Consider the following 24,451-nt stretch of genomic DNA (forward strand, 5'->3'; position numbering starts at 1 on the left):
TTTTAAGGGAACTGATAAGATTTTTTTATATTCAAATGGATTTGATTTGTTGAAATTTGCTCTGCAACCTGGAAAAAATGTGTGAGCTCATCCTTTAATGATGTTGAATTTACCTTATATATAGGATTTTCTATGATTTTAAGGAGCAAGTTATAGAAATTCATAGGTAATTTTAACAATATAAGCAATATCTAGTTTGCTTATACTTTTTAAGTATAAAACATTCCAAAAGTGCTGGCAGAAATGCCAGAAGTGCTGTAATGCTCGCACTGGTTACCTTGGTTGTTTGCCTGTGCTGATTCTGAAATGCTGACTCCCAACTGGCTTCCGTAAGAGTTAATTCCCATCATACTGCTGTGAGCAGGAGAGCTAGACAGCGCAGGGATCTGTCCCGGATTCCTTGGGACACTGTAGAGAGCTTCTGCAATATCTGCAGCTCGTTTCAGAATGATATCCTGCAGTGCAAGGAAAGGGACAAGATCGATAGTTTATGTGGAGAACATTTCCAGAGTTTATTACAAAACTTCCAAACTCGACCGCCCCCCATTCCAAGCGTGGTCAGTCTGACCTGGTTGTTATGGGGTGTTCCATACAGCGCCTCGACGAGGTCAGCAGCTCGTTTCAACAGCATTTCCTAGAAGATGAACACAGGCACAAAATTGACGTTTATAGAGCCCTGGATTTCAGTGCAAGGAAATCATGGACTAATATTTTTTTAGGCAATAAGTGATCATGTGCAAACATCTCAAAAACTTGCTCCTTTGAAGAGGCATTCTTTGCCTATTAAGAAAAATTGGCCTTCTTACAGTATCTCAAGCAAGACATGTAACAGGATGGGTCGCTCCGAAAAGCAGCGCAGCGCGTGCGCGGGAACGGCCGCCCGCCCGTGGACCAGGGCTCCAGCCTGGCCCGGGAGCTCTCCGTAGTCCTGAAGCCTTCGGCGCACGAACGCGCAGAAAATGTTCAGGCTTACCTAAGGAGGAAGGCAGCTCTCCGCGGAATTTCGGTAGATTATTTTGTATAGATACATAAAAATACATTACTTCACATATTCACTTTTTTTCTCCATATTTGTAACAAAATAATGAAAAACCGTAACTAGTTACCTAATCTTCTGCTACCACTGATCATAGGACTTAAAAAAAAATATATATCTTCCAGGGAAAAAAACAATATAAATTATCCTGTTTCTGACTATAATAGGCTTTCAATCTGCAAAGACAGTAATAGTTATTTTTGGTACTGCAATAAAGTGTAGACATGTTGCTAATAATACTGTCACTGTGCTAGGTGCCACATCAACACACAGTGTTTAAAATGACAGATATATAAAATCTTGAATTGCTCCAAGACTGATGCACTGCAGTAGTTGCTACAGAAGAAGTCGAGCTTCAATTTTTTTCTGAATAAAAGATTCCCTTGGAATTAGACCCCTGCAACCAATCCTTTATGTCTATGATGTATTTTACTTCAGTGATTTGCCAACACAGACTAAACAAAGACCCGTGAATACAAGCTGGGATGATATCTGCATTGGACTCTCCTATCAGCAGTAAAAGAGAGGTCAGAGGCAGGATTGGAGCTCCAGCAGGTAAACGTTACTGGTAGCTGTGCTTTCTACATGAGCAAATTTCAGTGTGGAGCTACAACCGATTGGTGAACTTATGCCTAGTTAAAAATCATATTCAAGAAACATTTTTTTGTTTGTTTTATGAATTAGAAGTGAAAGACAATATTCAGTGAAATGCTTGAAAATATTTTACCTTAGCTAGTCTTTCAGGGTCCCCAGGATGTCTTGGGATGACTTTTTGCAGTCTTTGGAAACCATAATCTATTGTAGGTTCATTTAAGGCTGAAAACAGAAAAAGAAAAAAAAATAAAAGATGTATAACATGAATATGCATCTCAGATACATCTCAAAAAACCTTCCAAAGGATGCAGCTCATAGCAGCTTCCCCACTGTCCACCCCCACCCCCCAAAAGCTCAAAGCCTCCCCTGTCTGGAGCCCTAGAAGCATTCGTGGCCTAATTACTCCAGCAGGCCCTGATCTCTGCATAAGCTAAGCGGAATAATAAGCAAAGCATTAGCAGAACGCTGCATTCTAACAGCCTGAGCATGAGGATGCCTCGTCGCCTTTTAGAGAAAATTCCTCTACTGGTAAAGCTGGGGACACACAAGCTATTGCTGTTGGACAACATTATACAAACTAGGTACCCTGACTCCCGATACCCTAACTCCAGCTATTTAATTGTACATATGTTTCTGCCATTATCTCTATATAGACACACATATATATTAAAGTCTTCAGAGCTTAAATAATTAGTGATATCGTCCTGTGCATTAACGTATATACACACACGCGCTCTCTCTCCCCCCCACACTATGATTGCTCATTCTGGTGCGCAGAGCTGAACTCAATGTACAGACTTATTTTCTGCAAATATCCCAGGAAAAGCCTTCGGAGGCAGGTGTGCTGAAACAAATGACAAGTTCATGTGAATGCTGCCTGCAAAACCTCTAACTGGAAGCATTCCAACGGGAATACTCGCTCAATGCAGCAACAAAAAAAGCAGGACGTCTGCACTTGTATCTGCTCCAGTTTCCAGTGCTGCCTTCTCGCCATCTATCAGAAACTGAGTGAATAATTGGAGGGCTACAGCAGGGAAGCAGTGCCTCAGAACGCTCCGTGTGGATACCGGTGCATCCGGCTGTGTTTCTCCTATGAGCCCGAGCAGGGGTCCCTGCAGGAAGCCCTGCTACACAGGGCCGTTAGACCAGGCCCTCTGCACTCACTGCAGAGCCAGAAATCGAGGGCTGTATCTGCACATACCATCAACACACCGTCCCCGCGCCCTCCAGATGCTGCCACCACAAAGGCTGCAGCTCCCGTTAGACACATGAGGGTCACCCACTGCGTGTGGCTCCCGGGGCCCTCTTGCCACCTCCCTGCAGTGATGCCATCTCCAGCTCTCACAGGCTGGCAGAACGCAGCTGGCCTCAGTCAGTGCCAGCTTCTTCCACCCTCCTGTGGTATTTGTGCCCGTACCTGACTCCAGGAGGTGCTGACGGCAGTTCCTGCATCGTCCCAAATCCACGTGCAGGCAGACCCTGAAGAACTGAAGGGCCGGCTGAGCCCGACCAGCACCCTGAGCCAGCTGCCCTGCCTAGCTGGGGCTGGCTGCTATAACAACACGAAGGTAAGAGGTCACATTCCCCACTGAGATCCATTTTGTATTTACTTTTTATTAAATAATTATGGCATGGCATGAAGTTTAAATATCACAGAAGATAATCAAATGGGAATTGAACAGAGAAACCCCAGACCTGAGAATTTAGTCTTGGCTATACTTAGAATGTCTTTGCTCTCCGCTGGGAGCCATTCTGGTTTGCTTAAGGAGTTTAATCATACACATTTCAACTGCCACAGAAACTGCATCCCATTTGGGAAGAGGGGTTTTTTGCCCTTTTTTTGTCTTTATTTTCTCCCAATAATCCTGAGAATTATAGGCCAAATCTCTCAAGAGCATATATATCATTATGTGCCATTTCTCTTCTTGATTACAAGTCTAATCAGTTAGGTTATGTATCTTGAGCTAAGCAAAAGCACTGCAAAGTATATGGGAAGTATATATAGTTAACTAAAAATAGCTAATGGGAATATCCAAAAACCTAGCTCAGAAAAATAAATTGGCTGTTATCCAAGATTCATTTTTTCCAAATGGTTGACATGCACGTTTTCATTCTGTTCTCATAAATATTAGAAAAACATTTCCCAACAATGTAGAATTGTTCTAAGAGTTCTGCCATTTTGAATCAATATGTTTTATCTCTTGTCACACAAAAGATCTTTCTGTGCAGCCTGCAAAATTGCCCGCTGGTCTTGGGATGAAAACATCTCACATGAAATGCTCTTAAAAACAACCTCCAACACGTGCAGCACTGAATGGTCCTTTCCAACCGAAGCTGCAACAGGTGAGGGCAGGAGGAAGAAACCTCGGGCAAGTTTAAACGAACACCTTCACCACAGTGACACTTCCACAGGGAAAAACGAGCAACTGGATCAGTAGTGATTTACCTACATGTTACATAGAAATCTGCCAGAATTAGATCCAAATGCTGTTGGGTGCATGGATTCACAGTCCATAAAGTGGTCTGGCATGAAAGCAGAATGCTCGATTATTTCTTACAAATCAGGTATCTGAAATGAAATCCCCAACAAAGGTGTTCACGTATAGCAAAATCCCTTTGGCAATTCCCAAATCCAAATGTTTTTCAAACACAAGAGGTCTCTCGCATTTCTGAGAACACAACATAAAAAAATGTGCATTGACGTAAGATACTGTGTTTAAACAGAGAGCAACAATCTAGCGAGTAACCAACCTGTCACTTATTTTACACAGCTCACCCAGCATAATTGTTTTAACAAGAGAATTGTTGCAGTCAGTAGCAAGGAGAGGTCAAGGCGCCCTACAGCTTTGCCTGACTTTACTTATGACAAGGCTTAAACCGAGTATGGCAAAATGCTGCCTCTTTTATATTGTTCTTTATCCTCCAAAACCCATCCTTTCATTTTAAATACAAGTCTCCAGCTTTATGACTCACTGAGATAGAAAAATCTCTCACACTTGAGCAACTGAAACCACGGCATTTGCAAAACCTGCAACAGCAGCTCTGTCCCACTCAGCTCAATGGGGACTAACTCGGATGCCCAGTGATAGCAGGGCTGACATTTAAAATATTAATTATTTCAGCACACATCAAAGCACATAAGACTGGCGAAGGAAGATGGTGTTCTGAGGCTCTGCACGATCTACCCTGAGTGACAGCTCGCTCCGACAGCGGCAGCCAGTGCCCGGGCAGACACAGGGCCGACCTCTGCCCAGCCGGGACAGCTCCACTCTGCGCCACGCGCCGAGGAGCCCGCGGGGCCAGCCCGGCCGGGACAGCACAGGGGACAGCACAGGGGACAGCACAGGAGCCCGCGGTGCCAGCCCAGCCGGGACAGCACAGGGGCCAGCACAGGAGCCCACGGGGCCAGCCCGGCCGGGACAGCACAGGGGACAGCACAGGGGACAGCACAGGAGCCCACGGGGCCAGCCCGGCCGGGACAGCACAGGGGACAGCACAGGAGCCCGCGGTGCCAGCCCGGCTGGGGACACCTGTGTGCCAGGCCGTGGGCCCGACACCGTTAGCAGCCGGAGCGGCTCTCGGGACGGGCGAGCGTCACCTCCCTCGTATCCCGGCCCAGGGTAACTCCTGAGCTCTCGGCATCCTCATGGGCGCTGCTTCCCGCAGCAGACTCGAGACCTGCTCAGATCCAGCCGCACGTTTCAGCAAGGCGGCACCTCCTGTCCTTGGCACCTGGCACACACGCTGATACAGTGCAACTGGGAGTCCAGCATATCCTGCAGATTATTTTATATTGCATTGCTCTGACAAGTTAACCCCTGGAGGATTTCTTCACAGCAAGGAAAATTATGTTCAAAATCTCCCTGATGCACACATTTCTACGTTAGCATCTCTATGACAAACTAAATGCAGAGCTGTGATCAAACTTAAGATAGGAAAGCCTATGAGACATATCCTCAGCTGGCATAAGCTGATGCAAGCATTATTAAAGTCAATGGAGCTGTAATGGAACTACTTACAGCAACAGCGAGCCCGAGTTTGTGTATTATTAAAGACAGAGCATGAGGCTACCGCAAGATTAGCAGCAGTGAGCAAATGCCTTATTGTTCTAGAAAGGGCTGGCAAGAAAGGTAAAGAAAACTTTATTCACGCTAGTCTAAGGTTCACACTACATGTTTAGCTGTGGTGAGTTTTTAACCCTCGCATCCCACACACAGAGCCATTACCAGGTCCCGTGGGTTTGCCCCGCAGGCCCTGTGTCTAGGCAGCCCTTCTGCTCCTTGCCACACTCTGCAGGACGCTGCTGCACGGCCGCAGCAGCCCCGTCTATCAGGACCTGGACGAGGCTTGTCTGGGCTACAAAACCAACGCCTTCCTAGCAGGAGCACAGCAATCTTCTGGTATCACAGCCGTGGAAGGGAAAAAAAAATGCCACCATGTTATTTTCATAGCTTAGAAGTTGTTTTTACTGCTATTAGCAGCAACGACCTGGGGGAATTGATTACACAGGTGAGCTTCTACCTAATAGCTGTGTTTATCATTTTGCCTGCCATGGTGGGAGAGCTGCAAGTTCTTGAACAGACAGATTGAAAAGTTGTCTCTGCTACCCTCACTCGCAGCTCGGCATCTTCTGTGAAATGCTGTTTTGCAACATATGGCAGCAAGCACCCACTCACTCCTCAGAGAATGCTAACAGACACCCCCATGCCAATAGCAGCAGCTAAACAGGGATAGTATATTTAACTTTCTTCTCTTCTGCCAGTTCCTATGAACATCTTCATGCTGGCTTTTACAGCAGCAAACTAATTAACATGTCAAAGAACCAAACTACAGTTTGACTCCAGTCCTCTCTATGTGGCACAGAAAGTCTTGCAGCTTTCCGATGACAAAGGGACACTCCTGTCTTTTGCATCTCCGTGTCACTCCGGTCCTGGGCTTCCTTCAGTCCCGGTATTGACAGCACCCATTTGTGACCCTCAGTTTTACTCTGTTGAAGAGTCGGGGAGAGAAAGGTCTCAACACACAGGAAATGTCAAGCATTTTACATTCTTGGTGTGCAGCAGTAACCAAGGAAGCAGCAGTCTCTCCTTCTCTCCCAAAGTAAAGGCATGAGGGTTCACTGCCCCACAGCCCTGTGCCAGCACAACACGGGAACTCGCCTGGGGCCCCTCTAGAGCAGCTGGTACAACTGAGGGCCTCAAACTTGCTGCATGTTTCTAACTGTGACATCGTATCAATAAATATCTACCGACATACAGAACTAATTATTTATTTAGTATGTATGTGAGTATGGTGCATACAAAAGTACCAGGACATTTACAAATTATTTCTACCTTCTAAATTCTAAAATGTCAGGTTTCCATTCAAAATTTTCCAATTTTGGAAAAACTCTGGCTAGTTCATTTATAATTGGTTAAGATCTTCCCCTAAAATCACTAATAAAAATTTTGTTGGACCTTCTCTATTATTTTTAGTGGAGTTACATCATCATTTAAAATCTGTCACATCCAATGCACCAATATTTCCCGAGGAGCGATGCTAAAAGAGGCTTTCAAAAGCGAAGCTGTTGCTCGCTGCGCACGACCCGGCAGTCGCGGCAGGTCGGAGGCGCCAGCACCGCTGCTGCCCTCGCCGACGGGTCAGGGAGACGGGCACCAGGCCCGTCTGCTTTGGCTTTCAGAGCTAGAGATTGCTCTGTTCATAGCATTGCTGTTCTCCTGCTAGCAGAGGTGAATGCAGGGCACTAAACACTTTGCTAATTCATTTAAGAATAAAAAAGCAATTAGATTTATTTTCAGCTCGCTCATTGGCTTCTCTCAATACAAGATATTCTCCTTGTCCTCTGGGATTATCTTGAAAATGAAAGGTTACCCCCAATGAGAGAGAAATGTAAAATAAATACTGTTATAAATAAAACATCTTCCAGTATATAGAACAATGCTATCCTGTTCCTGTGCACTCAGTACATATAGACAGACCTATACTGTAACAGCACGAGCTCTGATATGCCAAAATACCAACACGTGTAGTAACCCCCCCGTAATGCCTCTGCACAACAGCAAAGCCATCTCCTCACGTGCCCCAAATGCCTCAGGTAGCACAGCGGCCTTCAGCAAGGGGCAAAATAAGCACATAAATAAACAAAACACAGCCTCGTCAGTGCTGTTTACCAAAGGACAAACATGCAGAGCTCCGGCTCCTCTAGTGCAATTCACCATCACCTACCTGTGTAAATAAACCTGCCCGGGGCGCCTTTGCAAAACTGTTTGGATTTGTATGATAATGTCACTTCAACCACTCCGGGAATGTGACGCGGAGGTGTCTGAACTCGAATGGCGTGAGGTGTGATAAGCTGGGAGATAACAAAAGGAGGGACACAATTATATGTGAGCGTTTATTCCCAACGCCACCCCCGGCACGATGCTATCCTGTACCCTCCAACCACGCTTCCTGAGTAAATGCAGCACTTACTACTACCTAGGAAAGGCTTCAGAGCAGCAAGGAGACACCTGTGCTCTTGTTTATTGCTTCCAAGAGAGGAGGACACATTTTAGGATAAATTGTCATCAGGAAAGCCATATTGTCCATCCCTACTGCTTAACTGCTGACCAAGAGCTGAACTTACAGGAATTTTGTTCCCGCTCCAAAACTAGGACCTTTTCCATGTTCCCCTGCCTCCTCTGTTGTTTCTTTACCTCTGCCTGTCTCCAGATCTGTATTTTTAACCCTATGACGATTCAGTCCCATTCTGGATAGTACTAAGCAGTCAGGCTCAATGATATATCACACAGCAAACGTTCCCCAGAACAAATATTCCATGGAAAAGGCTTTTCTTGAGGCAGCTTTATATGGCCCACCTTACACATGACTATTGGAATGGCCAAACAAAATGTTCCCCTTTTCTCAGAACAGAGCACATTTCCTCAGCTCCGTCAGAGGGAAGGACTTGGCCTACCTCACTCCATACCAGCATGGTTCCAAACACCACTTGCAGCCCGTCAAAGAAGTTGTCTCCAATAATGATCACCATTGCCCCCCCGGTGGTCCAGCCTTCACTGGGGCTGATTGCTTTGATGCACGGTGTGGCTAGAGGAGGACAGAAGAGGTTACAGTTTCTTGTGCACAGTTTGGAGGCTGTTCGCGCTGCTGGGGACGAGGCCGCAGTGCCCGACAGCGCCCGCAGTGCCTGACAGCGCCCGCAGTGCCCGACAGCGCCCGCAGTGCCCGCAGTGCCCGCAGTGCCCGCAGCGCCCGCAGCGCCCGACAGTGCCCGCAGCGCCCGACAGCGCCCGCAGTGCCCGCAGCGCCCGCCGCGCTGCAGCTCCACGGCAGGCACCAGCTCCCCACGGTGCGGCAGGGCCTGGACAACCCCCTCCAGCCACTCGCCCATGAAGGCTGCTTTACCATCCCAGCAAGCTCAATAAATAAATAAGTAAAGCATGTTTTCTGCCTTGCTAGTGTTAATTACTTGACTGCTCATTACTGGCATTTAACATTGTGTCATTAAAGCCTAATAGGCCAACTGTAGTGCGTGTAAAAATGAAACGCTTAAATGAGGCTGTTTTAAAAAACATTCATTAGCATATGATCACACAAAAGCAAATTCTGCAGAAGGACTTACAGATTAAGATTTAAGCTTATCAATGGGTAAAACAGATAAAGAAATATCAAATGTTTCCTTCAACTCCTACCAGGAGACAATTACTAATAATTTTCTCAATTTTGTGAAGTAGGGGTTTTTTTTCTTCTCTCCTCCATATGTTCAAGCCTCTGGACTATACATCCCATCAGGAACCCAATATGGTTTCCAGGCCATAACCAAAGTCAATCCATCACTCCATTCCCAATGTTGACAGGGTCAGAGGTGGAGGGGAACTTTGGCAGGGCTCCAAAAACATGAGACTCCTTTGAACAGCCAGTCAATCACATCCAATCAGTCAAGGAAAAGCTGGATGGCTTCCTAGGCTTGGAATCCTGGGATTTTCCTTCTACCATTTCACTGCCCGCTGGGGGAGAATTAACACCACTCTGAATTCTTTACTGATTCAATCATGTTCTTCCAGTTCATTAATTCTTCTTTAAGGGTGATATAGGGCACATTTAAGAAGTGGGGCAACAAAACATTATAATGAAATAATATCCTTGCTTGTCTTTTCTACTAACATCACCAGCTCTTCTCACTTTCACGAGCTGCGGGAAGGAGACACAGATAGCATTTTCTAGTAATTCTGAGCACTGCCTGCACGAGAGAGAGGCAGAATCTGTTGGAAACAAATGGATTAGAAGAGGAAAGGGAGGGGCCTACCATTCTGAAGCTTAGCAGATATAAGTATCTGTAATTGCTTTAATACACCCCAAGAACCATCCTGTAGACAGCCATGAGTCTTGCCTAGCCAAACAAACTAAAATCAATTAGCGTCAGCTGCCTTCTGTGCATTGTTATGCTTTGCACACAGTTTGTTTAAGGGAACTAGTGACACTTTCTCATACACATCTTGTGCTGTAACATTTCTGCTAAAATAAGACGTTACATTGCTTAATTTGCATGAAATCAAATCTATCCCAGCTGAGCAAGAAGTCTGAAATTCAGATAATATTTAGTGGTTTTATAATGTTTTTCATCTTCACAGTACAAACTAATTAATATTTTGGAGGGGAGAGAGGGGAATCAACCTCTTATGTAGAGAGGATCATATTTTTTTGCATGCACTAGACAGTTTTTCCCTGCTTCTTGCTTCTTTAAAACCCCTGAGGCTCTGTAGTTTCCCCTTAGCTTACCCCTTGTCTCCTGAAAACAAACAGAAATTCAAGAACGGGTAATATGCCTCTCTACTAATTTGTGCACTGTTCTGCAGACAAAGTTCCCACCTTCTGAGGGGTCAAGCCTCCTTGCTCTCCGTCCGTGCTTGGAGTTGTTGTGAACAAACATGTTGTCAGACACTGCCAGTACATGCCCATCAACGTTCACTGTTGTTGATAGCACAACCTGGATATTTAACAAGAGAAGAAAAAGGAAGCAGGTAAACAACTTACTTGGATACTAGGCTTGTGAAGTATTAATTATTCAGTTCAGCTAAAACTCTGTTCTGTTTTAAAATGTGATCATGTCCTGCAGGCTTTACTCCCTAGCAAGGAGGGGGAAAGCATTTCAGGCTTCATTCTACACATTAAACAGCATCCTAAGAGCCACATAAAGCCCTTACTGTATAATGAAGCAGCAACTGCAGATGTCCCTAGCCCTGCTTTCCTGGGATGCCCTGTAGCAGAGGTCTGCATGTCCCAGCCAGGAGGGAGGCTGCAGAGCGCCACGGAATCGGCCCTCTGACACCTACGTGCAGATTCGGAGCCTCTGCCCACCTTGCTGGGCTTCAACAGCTAACGAGTGCGTAGAGGAAGCAGCTCTACCTGTCTATTAGCCCCACTCATTCTCTCCTAATTTAAAAAGACAGTATCCACACCCGTAAGTCCTATAATTCCAGAAATATGTGTGCCTCTAAACCACACATCAAGAGAAAACAAAAACCTCTTCGCTTTAACTGCTGGAGGAATATGCAACTTACTGAAACTTTGAGTGTGGACGCTTAGGAGTTTGCACAGACACACTTGTGCTATCATTGGGAGAACAGCAGACTCTAATGGTTGATAAACTCTGTTCAGCAGGAGAGGCCCAGCCTTCCTACAGGATTCTTGCACTTTAAAGACTGTTCTCCCTTTTTTGAGACAAGCTTAATTCATTCCAAAAGGCTCTTGTCATACTGTAATACTTCTCTAGCATTCTTGTCACAAAATATGGTGCTTTTGGATGCCAACTGATTTCATCATTGCGCATTTGGGTGGAGTGAGACTCCCATCCAAAGTGAACACTTCCCGCATGACATAGTCAAACCCACTCAGATGCTCCTCGTTATTTTCCGTTAAACAATGGAAATAAATTTTCATCTCTCACTGGCCAGCAGAGACCACACTACAGCAGCAGGGGAATAGACCCGAATTATTCCAGTGTCTGAAATATTTACGACAAGTGTTTAAATTGCAACCAAATGTAAATCAAAAATATACCATATACATACAGTTACATTACACAACACGCACGTATCTGACTTCACTTTCACAAGGTATGCCATAAACACCCGCCCAGGAGCTCACGGCATGGGATTTTTATATTCACGTAGGCACCCACGCCCTGCCTGAGCGCCCATCCAGGTGCAAGCGTGGCTCAGAACGCGAGAGCCAACTCCGCAGAGCGGGGCAGGCCCCTGCAGCGGGAGCCAGAAACAGCTCCCCCTTCAGAAGGCAAGTGCTGAGCACTTCTGTTCTCCGAGGAGGCAGGAAGGGCAGATGCACCGTTAGACTTCTCTCCGTAGCGAGTCCCTTTTTGATTTACATCACTGGAGGGTCAGAGCCACTTGGCATTTCACAGGCTGAGACCAGGGTAAATAAATCCTGCATTTTCAGGGCCAGGACGAAATGCCAAGTTCAGATCTGGACGAGAACTTCACTGAAGTTCTGGACTCCATCTCTAAGGCCCTAACTGAAACCAGCATGGACCTCTGCCATCTTCGCTATGATGCTGCTAGCCAACTCATTAGCAATGCTGCAGAATAAGAGTATGGAAGAGTACGGATATCAAATTTATTGGACTTCTCCACTTTGCTGCAGTCGTTTCCTCTTGCCTGATGAAGATGACAATTCAACAATCCAATTGTGTTATAGTGAAGATTAAAACCCAATGTTTTATGGATAAAAAGAAGAGGAATGTACATTCCACTACGGTCTCTAACTCCCAGGCCCTTCCCTTTCACAAGCCAACTGCTTTCCCCCAGTGAGTATTTCCTGGGTCATGAAGGGTGACCCTTTCCATCTGGAATCAATCAGTCAACTCCTGACAACTTCCTGAAACACCTCACTCCATTTCCTGTTCTCTCCCCCTTCTCTCTTCCCCCTGGTTTGCTTCACTCTTCAAAACTGCAGGCCACAGCAGCTTAATGTTAGAGGGTCAGACACAGTTAGACTCCAAAACACTACACAAGACCACCTTTGACCTTCAAAAATCTTTACATCTTAGCTAAACAAATCAAGGTCAACATTTCTTACCATTACCTTGTTAACCATTTATATGCATTTTTGCAAATACCCTTCTGAATACATATTTATCAATAACACTTGTTCTTTTAACATCATAAAACATTCCAGGCCTTTTTTTTTTTTTAACTTGCATTTAGTGCTGATGAAAGGTGATGTGCAGACTTCCCTGGAGATTTAAATTCTCAAATTTGTCCACAGCACTGGCAGACTACTTGCCAATAATGGGTTTCTTTTCATGATCTGATGGCACAACTTGTAGACAATGAGAATTTGGTCTCCATGCCAGTTCAGATGACGGAGTTTTAGCTAAAATCAGTAATTGATGCAAAATATAAGCCTAAAAGAATGATGCAAGAACATCAAAATATGTCAGGTAGACAGTATATCCTAGCAATCGTAGTTTAGGACCAAGGTTTAGCCTAGACTGCACAGGCACGACAGCTTTTTGTCCTTAGGCAGCTGGATCCTCCAGTCACCCCTGCTAGGGTTCCAGAAGGCAGCAGGTCCAGCGAGAGGCCGGCAGAGCAGCCTGCGATTCCTGGCGTTCCCGCCGCAAGAGCGGGAGGGAACTGCAGCCCGGAGGGGGCTCCCGCAGCCGCTGGGATCCTCCTGCCGCAGCCCCGCACCGGGAGAGGCCGCCCCGGGCTGCGGGCGCCGCGCCGGCCGGGCGCGCTCCCGCTCCGCGGCCACGTCCCAGGCCCTGCGCCCCTCTCCGTGCCCCGCGGCGCCCGCGCAGGCCAGGGCGGCTCGTGGCCACCTTCCGTATCCGCCTATTCGGAACTCCAGAACCACCCTGACGTGCTGCAAGATCCTCTCACAGGTATCACGATCTTTCCTCTCCCGTCCACATATCAGTACTTGCATGTTCTAAAGTATGCTCCATTTCAAATCCCGTATATGCATGTAAATATGTATCGCCATGCATATAAAAGCTCTATCACTCATAGACACCTATACAGACATATGGTACAAACATTCCAGGCATACAGGCATTTACTTACATGTAACACTTCTCATCACTGTGTAAATGATCTCTCTCAAAAAATTCCTGTTACCATTCCAAGTGTGGAAAAAATTCTTTATGACATTGAACATCTGGAAACAATATTACATTCCTGATGCACTTTCCCTTATAATTCTGCAGTCACAGCACCATGTTATTTTAACTTTTCAAAAGAATAACTATTATGAGGATTTTAAAATAATTATCATTATTATTATTTTCCAGCTGGGTGGAAGAAAAGATACATGTCAGGCCTCATCCTGCTGTCTTCACTTGCACAGGACTCCAACTGATGTCAACAGGTCTTTTGGTGAAGTGACTAACACAGGGGCAGATGCTATAATATAATGTGGTTGCTTTATCGCTGCATTAGGAAAAGGATGAGCAGTGTGAAAATGCCAGGAGCTTCTCCCTGCGCAGCGGTTCCGCACGATCCGCGGGGAATCCCTCACGGAGACCCTGCTCGCACCCTGCCGTCTGCCCGGGGCAGGAGGCACCTCCTGGAGCAGCGACACCCGTCCCCTCCTCCACGGGGACCCGGCCACGCGGCCGCTCTCCAAAACCGACTGAAAGCCTTTGGCTTCACCATTCCCCTTGCTTGAAAGCCTCCTTGTCCTCATCGTTAGGGACCTCATGTCCTACGGCCTACATTTAGTCATAGTTTATCACTTGCACTGCCTCTAAAATTACTGTTTCCTTTTCTGATCCACTTTGGGATATTCCTAGACACCTACACAGACATATGGTTAAGCCCCTTCTCAGCCCATGTTACTAGGCTACTTGAATCAAGCTTTTCTTCCCAGGCACCGTAAGGTCCCATTCCAGCTCCCGTTCCAACCTCGTTCTCATCCTGTTCTTGAAGACAGTTAAAGCAGAATGGTGTAGTGCATTCCAACCAAGACATCGGGGGGTACAGCGGTATGAAGACACCCTTCTTATTACTGGCAGAGCTTATCTGCGGCACTGCAGCATCTCATTTGTGGTTTGTTAACACATTTCTTGTTAATATGTTCTTAACTCACACTAGCCCATCCTCTCCAACCCATTTGCTCTTTTCGGAACGCCTCAGATCCATCTGCGCTCCGTGTCGACCTCTCCAGCACGGGCACCTTTGCTCGCGTGCCTGGTGACGAACCGACCAAGTGCCCGAGCTCAGGAAGGAAACTCCCTGGGCATCAGCCTTGATATTTCTCCTTTCTGTCTCTCCCTAGAACACCTAGATGGGGACAGCTGCCAGGAAATAGCCCAAGTCCCGGTTTCTGCTGAAAACAGAGCTCAATCACTGACCTTCCTCTTTTCTGTTTCTAAAAAAACATATTGCTTCAAAGACGACCATTGCTAGCACTGATGTTCTGCAGCCTTCTACCATTCCCAACTGTGCCGCACTCTGCTCTGCTAATGAGCGCGTTCCTGGATGAAGCAGAAACCCCAATCAACGCGAGGCTAAACGAGTTACCACCACATCTAAAGCACTGAAGCGCCACATCTCAATTCCACAGAATTACTGTCCCCCATTACACGCTGGTCGTTACCATTAAGTATCACTGGGCTTCAATCACGTTCTCCAGAAGAAGTCCTCATTAAGTGGGAGGCATCACGGCTTTTATCCTGCTCCTGGGAGAATCACTCTCTGACAATGCAGCACTGACAGCAACAGCAATATCTATGAAAACTCCATGTGTTTATTAGCTGAACTGAGACAGTCATCATTGCAGTCATTTGAATAGGCGACCTAACCATGTTTTGTTTCCTCTTCCACTGATGATCTCTCCCTTTTACTCAGAAACATTTTAATTGACAAATATTATTTACTTCGGGTCCATTCACAAGGACATACTGCTCAAACCGCGTGTGTACCTGGGCAGCCACCAAGCAGCCATGAAAATATCCGTTAGTTGGAGGGAGGCTCCCTTTGCCTGCTCTACCTGGTAACAGGCACTAAAGCAGCGTGTGACTCACGATTATCTTATTACTACAAAAAAATAAGATAGTGATCACACACGCTTTAATTTCTGAGGTATAAACATTTTTTCAATAGTAGAAAACCCTGGTATCCTGAAAGTTAAGAGATTTCATTACATGGTTGAAGGTCTACTTTGTATTAAAGCAAATTTCAAACAGTTTACGTGATCACAAAGCAGCTGGTACCACTCTCAAATCTAAAGAATTATACTAAAAATAAAAACACTGCAGGCATCTGGAGCTGTATTAAATTTAAAATGCAGTGTTAATGCAACCTTTCCACCTCGTTTCCCCACTCCTCGTTTTGAAGGGGTGTGATAAGTGAAATGTAACGTGCGGGTTAGTTCAATAGAGCCCCGCGCGCCAGCCGCGCTGCCCGGGGCTGTGCCAGCAGCGCCGCGCGGGGCTGCGCCGACCCGCGCTCCCGCGTGCACCAGCACCGCCCGGGCCGGGGCTCGCTCCAGCTCCGGTCACGAGCAGGAACGTTTGCACAAGACTATTTCGGTTCCAGATTTCAGCAGCCTTTTACATGATTTAAACTTGGAGGTGAGGATTCTCCCTTTCCTTTTGTAGTCAAAGGAATCTCAATGTGTCCCTTGGTTCTAATGAGCACTATTCCACTTAAAATGAATATATTTTGATTCTACAGACAACACGGGTATAATTTAAAATATACTCAACTGAGCAATGCTACAGAAGTCAATTTATTTATGTACAGAAAGTTAAATGTGTGGAAATGTTTGAATGAGAAGGACCTTAGTAACAACAGCTGTAGGAACAATTTATTAGGGAAAACTAATAAATGTTTTTGGGCTGACCCAAGAATAAAACATAATGAATTAAAAATAAACTGAATAAGTATCCTTGTGTACTATGCTTTTTGACCCTGCTTTACTTGCTTGTATGTTCTTGTACTGCTAGGATGAAAACTGTCCTTTCCAACCCAATAAAAAAATCTTGTGTATTAATTACTTTGCCTGGTATCTTAAAGCTTAACTAAAAGGAACGTGTTCACAGCATGCCCAGACTCTAAGAATAGCTGGGACAATATCTCTTTTTTTCCACACCTGACTTAAAAGGTGCCTGACAAATTTTGCTCAACATGAAGCAACCAAAAAGAAAGAATAAGGAGGATCCAAAAGACAGGGACAGTGTACAAGGGACAGGACATTCAAGAAAGCTTTCACTTACACCATGCTCAGGGAAACTGTGCTTCCATTGCTGGAGATAAGGCGCCAGAGCAAAAACAAGCTATCTCTGTTGATTAATCCTACAGTGACTAGATCAGCATGGCTAATCTTTGGTGGAACATGAAGCATTTTTACTCCCAATGCATAAAATTTTTCAACTGAAATATATTTTTAATCTCTTTTTTAATATTCTGACCAGAGTTGCAGTTCAGTACAAAGCTCATCAGCTAATACCTCCCATTTTGAACAAGGCTGAACAAAGATCCCAAGCATTCTGCAATCTTTTTCAAAGGGTTTGCTTTGTAACTCTGAAACAAAGTCTTGTCAACATGTACGGCTTTCATCACGTTCACACCATCATGGTCACACCAAGACACAGCAATGCATCCAGGAGCTGAAAGGCTTGAGCATCCTGACACATTTTTGTGTGGGCTAAGCTGTGGGTGAAGTGTTTCTCAAACACAGTTGCTTAAAGGATCGGGGCGTGAGACAAGAGAGATGGTGCCTGCCTTTCTCCTCAGCGTTGCTTCGAACGTGACACACGTCACCTCCTTCTGGGGTTTTATTAGCTGCTGCTCACAACGCATCAGCGACAGCTATGATGAAACCAGTGGCAGATCTCACTGCAAAGCAGCTGGGTCATTATCCCAAGGGGCTTGTTGCTCTGCTGCGCGAGATCTTAAAGTGACCACGACTGTTCTGGCAGCTGTTTTTAAAGAAGCTGAAAGGCAGTGAAAGAGTTAAAAGGCAAGAGAGACGGTAAGAGCTAGGGAGTGGAGGGAAGTAAGGAGCCTGCTTGTGTACCACGTACAGAGCTACGGCGAAAAACTCTGAGGCATCTAAGTATCACAAACATGACCCCCGCTGCGGGCAGCTGCACGTGCGAGCGCTTTGCCCGAGGGTGTCAAATCAAATATCCACTGCTGCTTGGCACTGTACAGCACCTCCCCTTGGGGACTCCGAGGGGGAAAAGAGGGAGGAGGAGGAGGAAAAGGTTTAAACACAAAAAACCTGAAGAAATCTTTAACAATACCTGATACGACATCATTTACTGTCATGTTTACTATGAACAGTGAAGGAGGAGAAAAAAAACATAAAAAGAAGAAAAACAAGAAAAATCAAAAAGCAAAAAGTAGAAGAGACAGGAGAGAAGAAAGGTGAGAGAAGAGAGAGAAAACAGAGAGTAAGAGAGAGGAAAGAGAAAGAAGAGGGAGCAGAGGAAGCAGAGAGCTCCTGAGCGCCGAGCCTTGCAGGACTTACCTGGAACCGTCTCATATCCCTGGGGTTCCCCGCTGTTTTCAAACAATTCTGATTGCACTTGAGAAAAAATTTTAAGAAGAATCTGGAAAGATAAAGAACCGTGTCACTTCTATTGACCGTAACCAAGAAAGTGTTACTAAATTCTGTCTTAAAGGACACATCACAGTGATTTACACGCTGTTATGTCAGCAGAACGGGTCTGTGAGAACTTACAAAAAGACTCGGGAGTTAACAAAAATCAGTAAATTCTAAGAGGGTGACTGTAATGCACTCCGAGTTGCTCTCTCTGCTGCTTTGAGCCAACATGTCTAAGCTGATCTATACCAATTTCTTCGCTGCACCATTTTAGACAATTTCTTCATCTTTCTCTTGCATATATTTTTTTTTCCCCTGTCTGAATAGATTTTTCATGAAACAATACAGAAGGATAATTTTATCGTAAAAACTACAAAAACTGCCAGGTCAACAAAGTTACCATGCCAGTTATTTTTGCCCTGTCACATACATCTATCCTCATTTGTTATTTATTCAGCAGAATCTACGTGGCCGTGCAGGTAAGCTGGATCTTCACCGTGCTTCCCGGGAGCTGGAGCGCAGATTCCCACCCTACCGGTACTAGGCAGCCATTTTCAATAGGCTTTTCCATGCAGCATTTTCTCTTGCCTCCATGGACAAAAGGATCCATCCCCTTATCAACTGATTTATTAAACTTGTGAATCTCTGAGCTGACTACACAGCATGAAAAATCACGGCTGCTGCATTAAAACCAAAACAAGGACGTCTGCGACATTCGGATTTAACAAGCAAGGCATTTTCTAGCATCCTCTATCCCAAGTGAAAATATTTTCGGTGATTCCTTTCGATTACACATTTCCATTTGCAAGACAAAATGGGTCTAACTACCACAATTTTAAAAAAATCAGAGATTTTAAGATGGGTGTGGAAGTCAAAAGGCTTGGATAAAGGAAAAAAGTAAACAGTTGAAGAATTGGCTTGGAATACAAAGAATGGTTTATTTATTTATTTCTCTTGCTGAGTGCTTGCCTTAAAAAAAATCAGCTTTTGCAGTAAGTTAAAGTCCCAGGTGAGCTGGGCCTATTTCCCTTTCTGTTACTATGACAACGATTTTTTACCGCAGTCCCCAAGTCCCTTCAGAACTCACACATTCATGCCTTGAATTAGAACTTTAAAGGAGAAAGATGGCTATTTCCTCGGGTTTACCAACAACAGCCACCAAAGCAGTCCTCACCCAAGCCAATAAAGCAGAAATCCACTTCTGCTGCTCAGTGCCACCTCCTCTGCATCGCTGACCGCGGCGGCACTTCCCTTCCGTCTGCACAAACACACAAAGAAGCACGGAAGGATCCGATCCACCTATACACGGCTGCAGGAAAAACCTCCATAAATCTACAGCGAGCACACAGAACGGGACGCAGACAAGCTCATATAAAAATGACCAGCACAAAATACATCCTCCTGGTGGGCCATTTTTCATTACAATGTTCTCGTTTTTCCCTTAAATTTGTGGTAACATTTTTAAAAACACCTCAACTATTTATTTTCTGCGTGTGCCTTTTGCAAACTATCATTTTTGTCCCCGCGACTCCTCCCCATGCACGGTTTGCAGAGCGCCGCGCGCCCGTGTCCAGCTGCCCCGCCGGCGAGTCAGTCCTGGTGACCTCTCCCGCTGACGCCGCTGCCCTCTCCTATTCCAATTACGTGGGGAGCAGGATTTTATCTGTTCGGCTGTCTTCAGCAAGTAAAAACATTATGCATACCAGCATACACAAACATTCACAGGAGAATCTGAGCCAGAAACACTGTGCGCAAACCTTCCTCTGCCCTGCCTCTACAATTGCAATGCTCAAGAACTATACGGAAGTACATAAACCGTGATGAGATCTGTATCTGCAAGGAAAAGCTATAGAACAGAACCTAACTACCAGAGGAACCAAGGCAGGCAACTATTTACATGGAACTGGCCTCCTGTCCGGTCCGGTCATGTTGCCAGCAAATCCTACAAGGCTCACACCTCAAGACACAGTGACGTCCTGCTTCCATGGCTAACGTGCTCTCCAAAAGCCTCACTCTGGACTAAAAGGCTGTTGGCACGAATACGTGCTCCAGTTCAACAACCTGAGCACGACGGGGCAGCCACCCGGGGCTGCGCCGGGCCGGGGTCCAGCGCACGGAGGCCAGGAAAGGCCGCGCAGGGCTCTGGCCTCCCGCGTCACCCGCGCGTCCGCGCGCCGCAGCTCTGCCTACGGGGGAGCAGGAACCAGCCCGCTGCGCCAGCACGGCCGCAGGGAAGGCCTCGCCTGGAACTTCTCCCTTTCACAGGGAGCAGGTCACATCTCGCACATATAGCGGAAGGTTGGTAGTTAAAATCAATTAATTGCATTTATTTGATATCATCATCTTGATTTTAATGAATATCTCAGTAGAAGACTTCTTTATAATCTGAATATCTGTCTCTGGAGTAATTCTGCTCTATTATGTCAGTATTATTAGGGAGCTGATCAGAAAATTTCCTACCCTGTTGCCACAGTTGCAGTCAGTGTGGGATCAGGCATTTCACAAAGGCACTCTCAATGAACACACGCCTTACACTGTGAGAAATTAGTGCGGTTATTATAATAATCCAGAGTATTTATATGATACTCCACAATCAGCAGCTAATTAATCTTCACAAAACTCCTGTGCATAAAGTGTGAACCCACTTTCACAAATGTGAAATGGCCTATGTAGGTCAGAAGACTTTGCTGAGTTTGTCAGAGCTTTACTGTGAGACAGCAAAGGAGGCAGATGACCCCGTGTCCCAAGCCCAGACCAACAGAAGGGCGTTTGGAGGTTCGCTCGTCCCTGCTTTTCTAAATGGAAGGTCTCCAGCTGCCCCAAGGCAGCCACGTGAACGCCCCGGCTCCCACGCCTGCCCTAGCAGCTCCCCCTTCCCGGTGCGGACACGAAGTGACACTTCTCCGCCCGCATCCACCCAAAGCGCCTTCCGCTGCTGCGGGAGCCCCGCTCTGCTTAGGCGTTCCTCGAGCTCGCCACTTCCACGTGCCGAGGAGGACCAGGCTGCACAGGACAATTCCAGGCACAGGGATGAGTGCTGGAACACCCAGCAACCTCTGCAGAAGGGCTCTGGCGAGCAGAGACCCTGCGCTCCCCTCCTCAGTCCCTGGCCTTTGTCCACACTAACTCCTCAGCTCTCAAGCCCCTAATTTACTACCATTTATTGCCCTCTAGCCCTTGCCTTTGCGTCTAGTCTGGAAGTGCCATAATGGAGAGTAACAGCACAGCCCATGCGGTTCTGAGGGAAACGCACCGTTTTTGTGGTCCCTTATGCAAAGGTTTCTGTGTTTCCTACCTTTATGCTTCCATCTACAGTGTTCACTAAACACTGAAGTGTGTGAGGAGCTCCACTGATGCTAGCAGATCTGTAATCAAAAGGGAAGCTGGCCTCAAGATGTGAGACTTTTGTGTATCTCTGCCTGGATTATTAAATCAAGGTGGTTTGGATGCAAATCTACAAGACTCAAAGATCCTTTGCACTCAGGCAAGTCCAGATCAGAAGTTTTCTGTTTAGGCCCATCTCTATTATTAAATTTAATCAATCAACAAGAGCATGCTCATTCCAAGAAGCTTCTGATGCAAAGCATATGAAGACACACAGATCAGATAAATAGAATAGAGAACAGGTACAATTAGTGCTTTTGTTTTTAAAAAGGAGAAAGGCTCAAAAAGGATGTTAAAGTGACACAAGGCATTGTGCTCCCCAAATAGATTGGAAACATCAGATAACTTTAAATAGCAAAACAGTGAACAGTGTTTCAAGGCTAATGGTCCAATGCCATATATCCACCTCTACTGCTTCCCATCCTGCCTCCTTTCTCCTACACCTAGAGCTAATCCCATCTATTTGGATTTTAAATCTGAACTTCAAGTATTTACAGCCCGTTTTCCTTTTACCTGTTCCTTTTTTTGTACTCAGATCTGGAATACAACCTGGAAACCATGAGAGGGCAACAACTATGACAGCAAGTGACTGTCTCCTAACGATGAGCTCAGAAAAACAAACAGGGAAAATGCAACAAGAAAGGCTCGTGTTTCAGCTAAGGTACCCTGTGCCATCAGGTAGGTGGCCTGCCTTAAAAATCTCCCTTAAAATCATGGCAGTACTGATCTCAAAACTGCTTCCAATGGTGGCTGTCACGCCAAGAGGCACTAATCACACTGGGGCAAATAACGCTCTGTGAAAGGTATTGAACACGGGCGGCGGGCAGGAGTGCCGACAGCTTCTGCCGCAGGGGGACTGCTGAAGAGCGTCGCCCTTGGAGCTCATGGCAAAGGCTGCACTTGAAGTCAGGTCTGACGCCAGGCTCATGCCTTAACCACAAACCAAGTCCTTGGACACCCTGTCTCTCCACAACTTAAAACCCCGCATGATCCCATTTTCAAGAAATAAGGGTTGAATGAGAGGGCATTGCCAGCTATACAGACAGTCATTTCTCAGTGCTGAATGCAGTTATTTGGCATGGTCACGTTTGCTAGGAAAAAAAATCTCCAAGGAAAAGCTCCTTGTTTGTGCACTCTGATGAAAACCTGACACCATTAATGAAAATAATAATTGAACTCTATGGGCTCGAATTGAAAATGAAACACAACACTAAGAGCGTGTTTGTAATTGCAATTGTTCGCCGAAAAGTCTTTGGAGGGCTCTCTGCAATCTGAGCAGTTTCCCTTTTCCTCTGGGTCTTCCTTCTCCCTCCCACGCCAAAACTTTCCAGTAAGTTACAAGACAACAGCTAGGAGCTTATTTATACTCTAAGACCCATATTATTCATGCTGTTTGGCACCCAACCAAATGCTATAGCATAATCAAAAGTCAATAGGCAGGGAGGTAATAGAGTAGAAGATTGGGCTGACTGGCTGTTGAAAGGGACACTCAGATAATATTCCCTGGTTTATTACAGTATCTCTGGGCTCCGACTGTGCTAAGCATCGCACGGCACATTGTGAAAATGTTATTGGAGACAAGATACACAAAGGACGGGGGAAAGAAACGCTTTTATCCTCATTTCCCTGATGAGGAAGTCAAGGCACTGCGACATTAAGTGACTTGTTCCAAACCATAGTCGAGGTCAATCAAGCCAAGAACGGGCACGGCTCCTGCAGGCCGTGTTTGAGCTCGCGCTGATCCTGCTAGCACTGCAGAACCGCCGAGGCAGCTCTTCACCTCCGCTTCCGACCTGCGGCAGCACTTGGAGAACAGGGCCAACTCCTCCTCCGCGGCGCTTCCGTAAGCCCCAACGGCACGCGCGCGGCTCGGGGCTGGGCTCTTTTGAACTGCCTCAAGCCTCGTGATGCTCTACAACATTTGTTACATGCATTTCTTTCAGCAGCACTCTGTCCGTACAGCCGTACCCTGGAGCAAACTCAGCTCAGGATCTGCTGTGGGCCTTTAGACCTCAGGAAAAGGTTTCCACGGGCGCTGAACGAGCCCAGAATTTGATCACCGCTCATTTTTCCAGAGAGGTGGCTTCTTGCCCAGAGAAACCAGTGATTCTTCTGCCTTTCGACTGTCGCACCCTCTCGCCCCATCCTTCTCCACAAAACGTTCACGGCTGAGCCACGCTAGGCTGAACAGTGAACACAGATTACGCCAACAGCCTTTTTGCTGCTGCCTGGTCTACTGCTTTTTACTATTTCTGCCAGATGGCAGAGGCCAGCACATAAAAACTCTCCGCCCTGCAGTTAATTCAGAACTTGATAACAACTTCCCCGTGACTCTGGGAGACCAGGGAGCGGGGCTGAGGCGGCCGCTCGACATGGAAGCGAGGTTAGGCACCTATCTTACACCTGCCAGAGCGGATATCCCTCACCGAAAGCTCTCACTCATCTGCCAGGCCGAGAGCACCGCCCGGCCCCGCGCTGCGGGCTGGAATCAACGCGTGCGTCTGCACCCACGCAACCCGGCTCCACAAGCGTTTTGTGCCTCCCCTCGCTGAGCTCTGCTCCGATGGGAGCTTTGCACCTCTTGTGCTTCTGGGCTCGGCGCGGATGACCTTGGGCTCCAACGCTGCCGTAACGTTCTATTCCTATGACAGATTTATGGATTGGCAGCCAGGGGTGCGTTCGGAGCGTTCCTTCCCTAAGACAGGACAGCATCCAATGTTTGTTAGCATCATTAAACTAAAACTGACTTTTCACCTGCTCCCATACCATATGCAGCTGCAAATTTTTAAATTAAACTATGAAGCCATGCATAAATTTACATATATTACAGACTAGCCTCTCCATTTAACATGCAAATGTACT

At 46.3% G+C, this 24,451-nt stretch overlaps 1 protein-coding gene across 1 annotated transcript in view; it reads right to left on the reverse strand.

Moving 5' to 3' along the window:
• The window catches only part of LOC104569438 (EBF transcription factor 2), a gene marked incomplete at its 3' end in the record, with an annotated part of 115,671 nt that overhangs the window by 30,723 nt on the left and 60,497 nt on the right, over window positions 1-24,451 (reverse strand). Inside the window, exons 7-13 of the mRNA XM_088539057.1 lie at window positions 18,131-18,212; window positions 10,499-10,616; window positions 8,586-8,716; window positions 7,856-7,982; window positions 1,764-1,852; window positions 569-634; window positions 278-455 (exon numbers count right to left, since the gene is read on the reverse strand). Of these exons, the coding sequence (XP_088395183.1) occupies window positions 278-455; window positions 569-634; window positions 1,764-1,852; window positions 7,856-7,982; window positions 8,586-8,716; window positions 10,499-10,616; window positions 18,131-18,212 (791 nt within the window). The remainder of the gene's footprint in view (window positions 1-277; window positions 456-568; window positions 635-1,763; window positions 1,853-7,855; window positions 7,983-8,585; window positions 8,717-10,498; window positions 10,617-18,130; window positions 18,213-24,451) is intronic.

This window comes from Tinamus guttatus, unplaced genomic scaffold (assembly GCF_059628265.1).
Source record: "Tinamus guttatus ecotype Peru unplaced genomic scaffold, ASM5962826v1 Tinamus_guttatus_pri_ptg001356l, whole genome shotgun sequence".
In the NCBI taxonomy this organism is placed as follows: domain Eukaryota; kingdom Metazoa; phylum Chordata; class Aves; order Tinamiformes; family Tinamidae; genus Tinamus; species Tinamus guttatus.